Raw genomic sequence first — 14,189 nt, 5'->3', positions numbered from 1 at the left:
TTTGTTGATAAAACTGTGTCCAGTTACTATGATGAAAATTAAGTGGAAGTCCTGATAGCTCAGAACTTAGGAGAGTGATGGAAACGTCATCCATGGCCACCTTGGCAAGGGTAAGAAAACCCTAATTTTGAGGACTAGCTCCCGTCTTCCAAACAAAAAAAGATCCCCAGAAATGGGGATTTAGGATATGTCTGTGGGACTTAGGAGAGACAGGTGCAGAGACATGACTTGTATCTTTATTATATTTTTTAAATTGGCATTTTAAGTTTTTTCGCTTTCCCGCTAGAAAGTCCTGGTTTGAAGATTAATTCTATCTAAATGAGAATGAACACGGAAGATCTACTAACAACTCAATTCTTAGAACTCTGAAAAAAAAGAGAGCTAAATTTTTCCTAGACTACTTTTGCTGCCTTAATTTTTTAGTCCTAAAGTTTAGGTAAGAGATCAGTAACACAAGTTAGGATATAACAATGAGTTGAATTTACTTCATGAAAATTCAGAAAAGGATAGAGTAATATGTAACCAACGTAGGCTTATAAAACAGATGAAGATAATACCAGTTATAGCAAAATAAAATAACACTGCCATATTTCATATTTTATTCAATTTTAATATGGTTTCCATTATTAACTTTTAAAACAAAATGATTTCCAGTTTAGAAAACAATGCACTGACCACATAATTTCTTTTTCATTTTATACAGTTATACAAATATTCTAAATACACATTTTGTGTTCAACATGATGGCAAATAAGATTAACTGTACAGTAAATAAGGAAAGAAAATATTTAAGCATATTTAGAAGCAATAGAAATGTCTATACAAAACAAGCAAAAATGGAATAAAACTTTTTATTTTTAAAGTATTGCAACAGGCCCACAGGTTTGTAACAAAAATGTCTTTGCACAGTTCCTCACAATGCCCCATTAATAGCTAAAGCAAGACAGCGGTTTTAGAAAATAATGTTTCAAAATGCTACACATGGTACTATTGTTTGCACAGTTTGATCAGAATAACAACTCTACTCTGAGTCAAGCAAAACCTAGAGGAAATATACCAAACAACTTGAAAATCATTTGTATAAAATCCATTGCACATTTTACTCAGTTGTTTGAAAAGTAAAAAAGTGTATTTACAAAATATTTCGCAGTCAAAATTATAAAGTGAATGGATATCTCTAAGTAACACGTCCTGATACAGACAGTTCAAGGAAAACACACGAATGGTTTTTTTTAAAAGGTTTTCAGTGCTCCTTCCACAGGGAAGTAAATATGATCTACTCAAATGGATTTACAAGATGTTACACATACTGGAGCAAATTCAACACCGGCATTATAAAACAATGTTAAAAAGGTGAAAGAATGAGGCATTTGTACATTGTCAGAAGTGAGCTATTCCGAGATCAACAAGTACAATTTTAATTCAGTTATAGCATAAAAGTCCTCATAGTCTTCAGATGATAGACGGGCAATGAACATACTTGACTCGATGAAAGTTGAAAAAGCACCATGCACGACAGTTTAGTGGTAAACACTGAAAAAAAATAGCACCTGGAATTCTGTGATATTGAGAATTTAAAACTGGTCTAGTAATTGCCGGAGATATGGTGCCTTGGATAATTCTCTATTTACTCGGGAGAGTTTGAAAAGTACTGGGCAGTTCAGAGAAACACATGGAATATGACGATCAAAGCAACCTGTACAGTTCTTGCATATCTGAAAGTAGAAAAATAATACATAATAGGAATATTTCTATGTGTATGTGTAAACATCAAACTTTTATAATCCCTCCTTTCTGACCCAGCGCAGATTACTGGTAGACATATGACACATAATATATTATAGAAGTTTCATTACTTATCTCTTTAAGGCCTAGGCTACCCTATGTGGAGACATTTCTAAAGGATATTAGAAATATCCACAAAACAGAGCACAAAATTCTGTAAGGATTAATTCAATTGTCGAGGTCAACTTTCATTTGTAGTATTTATAGTATTAGGTTGGTGCAAAAGTAATTGCGATTTTTGCAACTATTAACCTTTTAAATCACAATTACTTTTGCACCAACTTAATAGAATCCTATTATATTAAGATCCACATAATAAGCTACACAATTGCCTTTGAAAGACTGTCTCTTAAATGAGCTATAAACACTTTTTTCAGTTACTCAGATTTATCTTTTTATATGACAATCATAGTTATTCATTTTCTTATTTCAGAAGAGAAAATGTCAGTAAAAAAAAATCAAAGAATGTGATTTTGAAACTGGTAGTCTCGACCAGTGGTTCTCAACCCTGGCTATACATAAAGCTTAAAAATATACCAATGCCTGAGCCCCATCCCAGACCAATGAATCAGAATCTGGGCACAAGAGCCTAAGAATTTGTACTTTTTAGGACTCCCGGATGGTTCTGATGTGTAAGATCTGATCTGAAGGAAAATAATAAACCATAAAATAATTTTTAAAGAAGAGAAGCGTTACTTCTTACACAATGATCAGGTTTTCAACAATACGGTAAAATCTTAAGTCACAAATAGTTTTAAAAAAGATTATAAAACATGAGAAACATCAAAAAATTAAAAAGGATAATAGTGAGGACCGCAGAGGGCAAGAAAACACAGGCAGACGTTTTTACTTGGACAGTGTATCCAAGAGACTTAAAAAAGGAATAGCAAATAGTAGCTACTACTCTAGATTGTTTTCTGAGCGAAATCAAATCTGCTCTGGTTTCTTCTCTGACCCATTCCAAAGAGCTTCTGCTTTAAAGACGTCTCCCAGGGCGGTACATTTTTTCGTTTGCGTTAGTATCTTCCAATGAATGTAAGGGCATGTTTTTCTGAGCCAATATTATGATACTGCCATAAGCAGACTGCTGAGAAACGTGTGCTTCAGAGTGCTCTGCAGACTAAGTATGCTGTTCTTCTGTGATGCCTTTCACTAATTAGATCTCTGCCAAGAGACTCAAATCTATTCCCAGTTATAGAATTTCTGTATTACAGTTCTCTGTACGGCAGGTGCCAGGACAAACTGATAAGTATTTATGCACTCTCTGTGCCGTCTGACAGATAAGGCAGGATGGAATTACGTGGCTCACTAAATTTAACTCAATGTTTAGTTTCAAGGTCCTTTACTGGTGATTTAAACCCTGAGCACTATAGCTCAATTCTGCTTACATTTAAAAATTTAACCACCACAACCTGGACACTTAGTTTTTAGCTCATATGGAGGCAGACATTCAAAAAAATATATCTGCTTTAATCTTTGTTCTTTCTTTTTGCTATCCTTTGGCTGGCTTTCTTATTTTTTCAAAAGTTTTCAGTCAGATGCTTGATTCATTTATTTTCATTCTTTCACATCCACTATTAAAAGTGTTTGAGGTGATGAATCTTTCTGAGATCTGCCATGTCTACGATCTTAGAGGTAATGTTTGTTTAATAGGCAGTGTTAAGATTTTCAAGTGAAGGATCATTCTGTTTTCTGAGCTGATAACTATTACTATCTTTATAGAATTGTATAATACAATATTTGTAATATTTCTACTTTCTGAAATTTATTAAGGTTTTCTTTACCGAATAAGACATGGTCAATTTTTTAACATCCCATAAACACTTGAAAAGAAGGTATATTCTCTAATATTGGGTTTACAGAGTTTGATATATAATTATAAGGTCTACCTTATAATGTTTAGATCTTCCATAACTGTTCTTATTTCTGACTACTTGGTTGGTCTTAAGGCTGAGAGGTATATCAAAATCTATTACTAATGTTTCTCACCATTTCTCATTACATCTCCTGTAATTTCTGCTTTATGAAAATTCCTACAGATTGTTTCGTGTACAAGAGACACACATTTTAATTCTTCAAAAAAAACCTTTAAAGTTAAAAATATGTCTTGAAAGATGATGAACCATCCTTATTTATAGCCAGCACCACTTCTTTTAAGCTGCATTTTTGTACGAAATAAGACCTAACACTGAAGGAGGGCTCTGGTTAAATTGATGGCACCGACTTATGCAGTGCATATTGCTGAGGGCAGAAGATAGGAAGGTCTGGGAAGACCGCTCTCAGCCTCTAACTTCAGGGGAGCTCTGAGGTCCTGCTTACATCTGTGCTTCGTAATAGAAGCCAACAAGGGAATTTTCTATGAGGGCTCATTGCTGCCATTGGGACAGCAACCTATAAAATAGAAGCTGGGAATGCCCAGTGACTTCAGTGGTTGTACTGACTAGAACCACAAAACTAGTACGAAGTGGCTAAAAATTGGTTGGTACTCACTCCAGTGACACACTGCTGCTTTAACTGCATTCAGCGGAAGTTTTTCATTCATTTCAGTACATATTTACAGGCCACCAGCACAGGCTGGACTCTGCCAGGCAAAGCCGCCTCAGCTGCAAGCAGGGGCAGGGTGGCCCTCATGGGGGCCACCTGCTGTCTAATGGGGAAGACCGACGCTCACATAATCATGTAAAGTAGGAGAGGTTATGGAGGCCCTGCAGGGAAGGCTCCATCTGGTGTGGGGGTCTAAGCTGATTCCTCTCAATGATGACCAGTGGGGGCAGAGGAAAGCATTCCAGGCAGAGGGAACAGGGTGTGACGGGTCAGGACCGGAGAGAGAGATCGAGTGCATTCACAGACCTACAAAGCTCAGTGCTGTGTGGGTGGAGGGCAGGGTGTGACACGGAGAAGGGATGAAATGGTGAGGTAGCAGGTAGGGGCCAGAATGGAGAATTTAGGAAGCATCTAAGGAGCGTGACTATTACCAGAGAGGTGAGGGGAGGAGAGGAAGTGCACTAGGATGGGAACAGAAGGGAAGGAGAAAAGGGAGAGTATTTAAGAACTATTTAGGAGATGGAAGAGGAGAGGGAAAAGTCAACTTCTTTCAACAAGCTAGGCTTCTGTGGTTGCATGAAAATACTTGTACCTTTTAGATTTTACCATCCTTACTGAGCGCTGTTTAAATGTGTTCAAGATGACTGGTTATATTCTCTAAAACTTAAGACTTTTCTGCCACTACAAACTGTACTAGCAAGAGTAGTGTGGGTGAAATAGTGTATACTTACCAGTCCTTAATCATCTTTCTATAATCATTTGAATTCTTAAAAGCCTAGTCTCCTAGAGATGGTTCTCTCCCTGTTCACGTATGTGTCTGCTAAGTTCTACTAAGAGGCTGCGGACAGGTCCTGTGGACTCAAAGCTCCTTTACTTTGAGGAGCAGCGGCAGAGCCTGGCCTCCACACACTGGGGGCCGAGTGAGCAGAGGCACTGGGAGGGATGGTATGTGTGAGGCTGTACAATGTCAGAGCCTGATGGGACGCAGAAGAGAGCACAGGGTCACCTCTGCATTCTGATGAAACTGAGGCCAAGGGACGTGACCTGTTATCAAGTGCAGACTAGACTCCTGATGTCCTTACTACCAGCAGGATTCATTTTTCAATAAATCACACTGCCTCTCAGTTATTTGGTTGGCTTTAAAACATTTCAATAACCTTATACACATAGCTCTTTTAAAACAAAACAAACTCCATCCCAAAACTGTTCTCTGTACAGTCTGAAAGATGAAAAATGTAACTTGAAATATGATGGTATGATAAAATCACTCTTTTAAGTAATAATATACTACTTTATTTTTTAAAAATGTGCTCTGATAATTTAAATTTAATTTTCCAACTTATTTCAAGACATTTCTGTTGTTTATTTCTGCTAGAATTCCTGCGTTTGAAAAATCATCTGTGCATTTTATGTAGGTATCTCAGTTCAGCCACTTACAGCAGTGTAACATGGGGCAAATTACTTCACCCCTTTGTATTGGTTTACTCATCTGCAAGAGGGTCTAGAACAGTCTCTGTCATATAGTAAGACTCAATCATGTTAATTATTAATTTTCTATCTGGTCTCTTAGAATTGCAAACCTACCAAGTATACTAGCAATTCTCTAGGAGAACCATATTTTTATGAGAATGGTAAGCAGATATGGTAGATAGAGCAACTGGTACTTTTCTTTGTTTCTTTTTTAATGCTACTTTAAGATATTGTAGTTCTAGGTTTTAATAAACATAACATATACTATTCCATAAAAACAAAAAGTGAGTTATAAGACAGAATCTTTACTCCACTTTTTACACCAATGTCGTATCTCATACCGTGTTTCCCTGAAAATAAGACCTAACCAGAAAATAAGCTCTAGCATGATTTTTCAGGATGACATCCCCTGAACATAAGCCCTAATGCGTCTTTTAGAGCAAGAATTAGTATAAGACCTGGTGTTCCGTTCCATTCCGTTCTATTCTCAGTCTTATAATACAATAGAATACTGGGTCTTATATTATATAAGACTGTGTCTTATATTAATTTTTGCTCCTATATTAATTTTTGCTCCAAAAGGTGCATTAGAGCTGATGGTCCAGCAAGGTCTTATTTTCAGGGAAACACGGTACACTGCCAGAGCTGACAATATTTCCCTGAAGAATTTGATTGCCTGGAACTGTGGGTGTATCGAACAAGGCCGTACCTTTCCAAGTTGCTCCTGCTTCCGTTCCATCTCTCGAATTTCCTGGTTGAGGATGACTGCCACATGCTGAGGCTGGCTCCGACACTTACTACAGACGCCGTGCTGAGTCAGGTCGTCACACACAGGACAGTGCAAGGTGGTGAAATACTGTGAAATAGTGCCTTTCCGCCCTTCAGCTTCACTCCGAGAGGAACTGGTGGCTCTCTGGATCTATAAAAACATCAATTCAGAAATAAGTCTGAGCCAGCTTCAGAGCAGAGCTATTCTCATGGTTATTACAGTTTTACTAAGACATTATTTCATTCATTCAACATATACTGAGCAACTACTATGTGTCAGGCACTGTTCTAGAGAATGGAGCTATAGAAATGAACAAAGTCCTTCCTTGCCCAGAGCTTACATCTTAGTATCCTCAGATATATTGGTGGTTTTTTTTTTTGTTGAAAAAAAACTGTCTCCTGCTACTGTTTTCTGGTTGAGACACATAAATGTCTGAGATCATCCAGAGCAATGGGGATAAGAGGGGACAGTGGAAGAAATCCAGGTTGAGAGTGGATCCTGTTTAAGGCTGCACATTTGAGCCATGGAAACAAGGCAAGTGGAGGGTTAAAAATAACTCGTTAGGCAGTAGGGTACAAAATTCAAGCAAAAGTAAACCTGGAGTGTTTTAAATGTAATTGGATATATGTCACCTATTCTTCATGTGAAGTTAATACTGGTTTCAGAGATCTATCTTCTGGTACTCTCTTTACATGGAAATAACATTATCCTATTATTATTCTCCCTTGGCATATTCTCCTGGTGTCTTATAAATCATTTTGCATAAAAGTCATTAGGTCAGCTTCTTACAAATGCCAGTGGTTTAACCTTCTTGCTAGTGATGAAATGGAAAAGTCACAGTTTTCTGGCAGAGAGCCAGGATCCAGCACTACGCGGGCTGCCAGCAGGGGCCGTCTGAGGAACAGCTTCAACTGCAGCTTGCTTGCTTGTTCTTTTCCTCTTACTGAGAAAGTAATAATAACTTAAGTAGCAACTTTTATCAGTTTGCCTGAATACCATCAGCCTTTCCTAGTCTGAGATAACAGCAAATGACCGAGCAGATCTAATTCTAAACGGTAGATAAAAACTACCACTCTCCTAGAGTCATGTATCCCAGATTATTACAGAATCACAGATCATTCCTTCTAATGAGTAAACAAATCGCTAAGATTCCACATTGCATGGTTTATAGTATAATGCTAGTTTTTTAACAATATTTCCTTAGTCTGGTTTCTCCAGGACTATGTCTAGAAACTACATCTTACACATTTCTTAAACATCCGTTTTGAAGGAATTTTTGCTCCCCATTTATTTTCTATTAGCTGTTTTATCATGAGTTATTTTGTAGTTAAGTGTTTACCATTGATGTAGTTGTGGGGTTTAATATTCTATAATTTGAACAATCTGACAGAAACTTGGACGGTGTCTGTAGAAAACTTTCTTTTATGAAACCAGAAGAGTGTGGCATCTTTGCCAGGTGAGGATAACAGTGTGTGTGCTTTGCCTCTTACAGCACGTAAATAAAAAGTTTAGTTCTACTGGAAATTTTAAGTGAGTTCTCCCTATAAGTCATACTACAGGTACGACTTAGTAGGCTTACCCTTGGTAATTCGTGATACCAGTGGAAGACATCAATACCAATAAGTGAGAAAATTCTGGCCAGGGGTGGAAGGATCTGTTTGGTGATATAGTACGTGGCGTTCAGTCTCAGTGTCGGGTCCTGCAGGACTTCCACAGGGCGCCGTACGAGCTGGATAAGTGGTACTCCGGGGGTCCCATAAATGATGACATAAGGCACTCGCTCCCCAACTCGAGGCTCAGAGCGCCGGTCATAAGTGAGCATTTTCCTATTTAAATACAAATAAAATACAGACTCAAAGACTGTCATGGAAGGCATCTTTCCAGAAAATTAAATGAGAAGCAATAATGAAACCATGGGAAATCTACATGGGGTATCTTCAAGTTAGTTACAGCTTTTTCGAGAACTATATATGCTTCACTTAGTTGGCATCAAGTGGATGTGCTGTAAGTGTTTAAGACTTACTCTGTAAATCATTGCTACCTGGAAAACAATATGAGTTGGCAGGTATCAACTAGCTAAAAGTGTTTTCCATCCCCTAAGAGTGAGAACTAAGAATCATAAGTCTAACAATGAAATGTAAGAACGTTTAGCTGCTTTGATTCCTTATTCCAGAAAGGCACTGTCTGAGTCTGTGGGTGGATCAACACTAAGGATGACCGAGTGACTCTGACGTGAGAAAAACAAACCAGTCGAGCTCTGTACCAGGTTACAACCGCACTGAATTTAGTTACCCAAAGCAAACCCAGAAGAGAAGTGCCTTTTTCCTCTTCAGAGCTCACAAAGTACAGGGAGCCTCCATGCGGGCAGTGCCTGTGCCGTGGGGCCACGCGTCTGTTCAGAACCCCGACTCCAGCTTTGCTCGGTACTGAGAGCTGTACGTATCGTTACCTTGTAAGTTCAAGGGCTGGCACACAAGCTCCAGGTTTATAAGAGGAACTTCCTCTGTATTCCTTGGCAAAGATAAAATCTTGTATGCTGGCCTTTCCTTCCAGAAGCTTCATACATTGTCGCTGAACATACTGTTTAATTAAACTTATGTCTCTTGTTTCAAATAACAGTTTTAGAGAACGCTCAAGTATCTTTAAAAAAACAAAAAAGGATATGGTCATAAAGATAAAATATCCCCTAGCATTATCATCATTGTTATATTTTCAGTTATGTAACTACTGGGTAACTTGCTGATCTACCTAAATAATCTGCAATTTATGAAGATTGGATAATAAAAATTATTAGAAATTGGAAAATATGTTGGAGACTTTATATAGCTTGCTATTTCAACAAATAAAATATCATGTAGTTTGAAGAAAATGGTATCAGAATGGCATGCAGATGAAACATTTGCTACGTGATGAGCAACGTTAAACATTTAAGTTTTCTTAAACAGGCAGAAGCACTGTAGGCATAGTAAGTCAGACATGATTTCATGATTTGTTTTTTATTTACCTACCCTCTAATAGAAAGGGCTGATTCAGGTGGAGAAAAGTTTAAATATCACCAAGCAGTAAAATCAAAATCAGTCTTTTTATAGTGTGAGTATACTAACTGTGACAGAATTATCTGTGCTGGAAATATTTCTATTAGGAAGTGACTGACATACAGTGGATTTATGGAGTGGACTGAATTTAAGTTAGTTGTAGGTGAAACTTGTGTATCTTATTCTGAGTACTGGAACCCACACATATTTACACAAAAAGTTTGCTAATTTAGCCTAGGTACCATTCTGCCCTCAGAGAAAGAGAAAGAATACACTGGATGGTTATCTTTTCCAGAAACTACTATTAAATAACATCTCAAATTCATGTAACATATATGACATAATATACTGACATATTGATATAATAATCTATTATGCTTTTAAAGATCTCATAAAACTCAGTATGTAGTGTTTCCTATTTATACCATTTATTTTTGATTTGTTATCGGGGGACTCTGGGCCTGAGTAAAGAAAAATTAAATATATAAAATACTGTGGTTGAGCTCACGTTAAAATTACTATGGTTGAGAAATTTAGGTCATTTGTAGTACCACTGTTCAGAAATTTTCCTAACTTATATTTGATAACCCAAGTAAACAAACTTTCAGTTAATTTAGGATGGATTATATTGTTTATGAAATATCTGTTTCTAGCTTCTCTTCTTTACCTGGCTCCCTAGCTTTTGGGTGTTGTCAGACGATAGCAAATCATATCTCCAGATGATAGGCAGGAAATTCTTACCAAGTTCATGTGTTGCTTTTAGCAATTGTGATAAAAGGGAAGAAGTTAGAAACTAAGGATTAAAATCATGTAAGTTGTTTAATTACAAATGAAATTCTCAAAGATCATTTAGTTCCTATTATATAGAGTCATATAGGCTATAGCTCCTCCACCTAGATGTATACTTAAAGATTTTCACCAGCGTCTTTAGCCACTTATTTCTTAAAGATGAAAACAAGACAGGTAAAACTTACCTTAGAAACAGCAGGGCAGGAATCTCTTCTGACTGTTTCTATTCCTTTTGCATCAAATACTGGGTCCTTTTGATCCAGTGTTTCATACATGTAACCCACATACCTCTTTTTTGTTTGTAAAACACAGGGCAAATATACCTGTGATGAAATTAACAAAATCCCTCTCAATAACCATTTTTTTCCCTACCACGAATATCTTATTTTTATGTCTTTTTCTCCCTTTAACCAAATGTCAATCATAGAAAAATTCTAAATGTGGCTGAGGGCCCAACAAATTCATGATACAAAACTTAGAAGTGAAAGCATACAAAATGAGCTGTCTTTATTTCTTTATTAACTCACTCCTTTATTGTACTATCAATTTTGCTCCTTCCTCAACTGACACTGCTCTCTGAAAGTCATCAATCATCTTTTTAAACAATTAAAGAATTACTTTAAGTAACACCTACACAATGTGCAAAATTAAAAAGTTATAAGAGAATATACAATGAAAAGTCCTGGTCCCCCAAGCTCTATTTTCCCCTCCCTGGAGGCATCTTCTGTTATTGACTTCCTGTGTATACTCCCAGAGATATTCTATGCAAATACATGTACTTAAACACATAATGGCAGCTTACCACATACATCACTCTGCACTTTGTTTACTTCATTTAATAATTTATCTTGGAGAGAGTAGTCCATTACGGGAGGGTATCATAATTTATGTAACCAGTTACCAACTGTGGATCATTTAGGATGTTTACAATCTTTTACGATAACAAATAGTTTCAGTGAACAACCTTGCATGGATTAATCCACAGGAAAATTCTTTGAAGTGGAATTCCTAATCATTGGGTATGTGCTCTCTCCCTTTTTTGTGTTACCAAATTGTGTTATTTTCCTCTGCCACCCAAGCTTTATCAATAATCACACTAAATATAAATAGTCTAAACATCCCAGTTAAAAGGCAGAAATTATCAGATTAGATCTGATCAAAAAGTGAGGTTCAACTCTAAGCTATCTACTAGAAATCCACTTTAAATATAAGACATTGAAAGGTTAAAAATAAAAAAATGGAAAAAGATACACATGCTAATGCTAATCAAAACAATGCTGCTATAGCTATTATTTGTACCAGAAAAGTAGATTTCAAGACAAGGAATATTATCAAAGATAAAAGTATCAATTCATCAAGAAGTTACATAATCCTAAATGTGTATGCACCTAATAAGAAAACTTCAAAATGTTAGAAACTGACAGAACTAAAAGGAAAAGAAAGGCATATCCATAATTATACTTGGAGATTTTAGCACCTCTCTCTTAGAAATTGACAGAAAATCAGTAAAAATATAGAAGGCTTCAACATTATCAATTGACATTTATAGAGCATTCCACCCAATAATCAGAATACACTTGGCTTTTCGAGGTCACATGGGAACATTCACTAAGACATACCATATATGCTGGACTAAATAACAAATTTCAATAAACTTAAAAGCACTAAAGTCATACAGAGTATGTTCTTTGACCATAACGAAATTAAATTAGGAGTAATTACAAAAATTACAAGTAATTACAAAAAGGTTTCTGGAATATCCTTAAATATTTGGAACTTAACACACTTAACACACTTTAAATACATCTAGGTCATTATTGAAGCAAATGATTAATAATGAAAACACAAGGTATCAACATTTGAAGCTAAAGTAGTATTTAGAGGGAATGTTTTATCTTTAAACCCTTTATTGAAAAATATATTTGTTTGAAATCAATGATTCAAGCTTCTTAATTAAGAAGTCAGGAATAAGAAAAGCAAACTAAACCCAAAGTACGTATAAGGAAATAATAAAGAGGGGAAGTTAATGAAATGGTTCTTCAAAAGGTTCAATTAAGTGAATAAACCTCTAGCTAGAATGATCAAAAGAGAAAAATTAATATAAAAAGTGGAAAGAAGGATGTCAGTAAAAATGTACAGATATCAAGATCACAATAAAGTATAAATAATTCATACCAATGAATTTGACAACTTAAGAGAAATGGACAAATTCCTTGACAACCACAAGTTATCAAAACTGACACAAGAAGAAAACTTGAATAATTCAATATGTATTAAAGATGTTTAATTTGTAATTAACCCCCCCCCCATAAAATTTCAGGGGACCCGATGGCTTCACTGGTCAATTCTATCAACCATTTAAGAAAGAAATAATTGTACTGATCTTACACACGTTTTCTTTCAGAAAATAGAAGAGGGAACACTTCCACCTCATTTTATGAGGCTGGCCTTTTTTTTTTGGTCCCAAAAGCAGACAAAGACAATATAAGGCCAAAAAAAAAAGAAAACCAACACAGACCAATAGTCATCATGAACATAAGCATCACAAACCTTAACAAATGTTTGTTTTCTTTGAGAAGTTTTGCAGTTTTTATTTTTTATGTTGAGGTATGTGACCTAGTTCAGGTAAAATTTCCTGTCTGGTGTTATTTTCTAAGCATAGCAGCTCTTCACTTTGCAAGACGGGCTGAGCGTCCACAGCACCACACACATACTTCTAGGACAGCCCTCATTATTACTTTGTTTTCTCATTTTTCTCTCCTCTCTCCCCAATTAGAATGCTCCCTCCTCAGGGCAAATACATATCCAAGTCCTCTCTGAATCTCTTCTAGCATAATTCTTGCTTTGGAGTAGGTACACAATAAACAGTCGGGAGTCATCTTTGATTCTTTTCTCCCTCCTTTATCCTTTCCATACCAGCTCTCCTAAACCAACCACCTCTAACTCCTGCCCATCCTTCTTTGTTGTATCTCTTGAATTGTCCTTTATTTTCATTAGTTCATCTCACTAGTTCAGGCTACACAGGTTACAAAAGGCATCCTGCCTTGAGATTCTCCTCTTCCCAATCCATCTCCTAGATCAGGAGGCCAGTCCGCTCCAAAGAGCTCTGCTCAAGTCGTGCTCGTTTGATAAACTTTCCTGAATGCAGTTTAAACACTTTACCTGGGAATTCAAGATACTCTACAATTTGGTTTTAACTTTATTTTTCCAGACATCTCTCCTGCTACTCCATATTCCCACATTGTCCTTTTCCAATTCCATATCCTGTTTTTCTTTGGGATAGTCATTCCTAGAACTCAACCATCATCCTGTGAGGAAGAACAAGTAGTCCCAGGGAAAGACTATGTGTAGGTGTTCCAGCTGACAGTCCCAACTGATGTCCCAACAAGCAACTAGCATCAACCCCCAGACATGAGAGTGAGCAAGCTGCAGGTGATTTCAGCCCTTAGCTGCCAGGTGGGTCACCTCCCCCTCTAAGTTTTCTCAGCTGAGGACACAGACATTATGGAGCAGACACATGCCACCCCTGCTGCAACCTTTCTACATTTCTGACCCAAAAAAACCTGTCAGCATAATAAAATGGTGATTGTTTTACATCACTACCTTTGGGGTAGTCTGTTACATAGCAATAGTTAATTGGAACAATCTTTTCATTTCTTTATGTAAAGGCATTACTAAAAAATTTTGAGAAAATTATATAACACTAAGGGAATCCATTTTAGATATAACAAACACTTACTAGACCCATGTACTGTTACTGATTCTGAAAATATATTGAACAAATCAGAAATGTCTAG

General features: G+C 36.5%; 1 protein-coding gene across 3 annotated transcripts in view; it reads right to left on the bottom strand.

The window, feature by feature from the left end:
* Positions 1-218: 218 nt before the first annotated feature.
* The window catches only part of REV3L (REV3 like, DNA directed polymerase zeta catalytic subunit), a 151,755-nt gene continuing 137,784 nt past the window's right edge, over positions 219-14,189 (bottom strand). For all 3 annotated transcript variants that reach the window (XM_081034126.1, XM_081034124.1, XM_081034125.1), the window contains 5 exons: positions 10,578-10,715; positions 9,018-9,208; positions 8,148-8,394; positions 6,509-6,718; positions 219-1,715 (listed from right to left, as the gene is read on the bottom strand). In XM_081034126.1, the coding sequence (XP_080890252.1) occupies positions 1,575-1,715; positions 6,509-6,718; positions 8,148-8,394; positions 9,018-9,208; positions 10,578-10,715 (927 nt within the window). In that variant the 3' untranslated portion in view covers positions 219-1,574. The remainder of the gene's footprint in view (positions 1,716-6,508; positions 6,719-8,147; positions 8,395-9,017; positions 9,209-10,577; positions 10,716-14,189) is intronic.

This window comes from Rhinolophus hipposideros, assembly GCF_964194185.1.
Source record: "Rhinolophus hipposideros genome assembly, chromosome: 3".
Classification (NCBI taxonomy): Eukaryota; Metazoa; Chordata; class Mammalia; order Chiroptera; family Rhinolophidae; genus Rhinolophus; species Rhinolophus hipposideros.
This window is presented reverse-complemented; position numbering and strand designations above follow the sequence as displayed.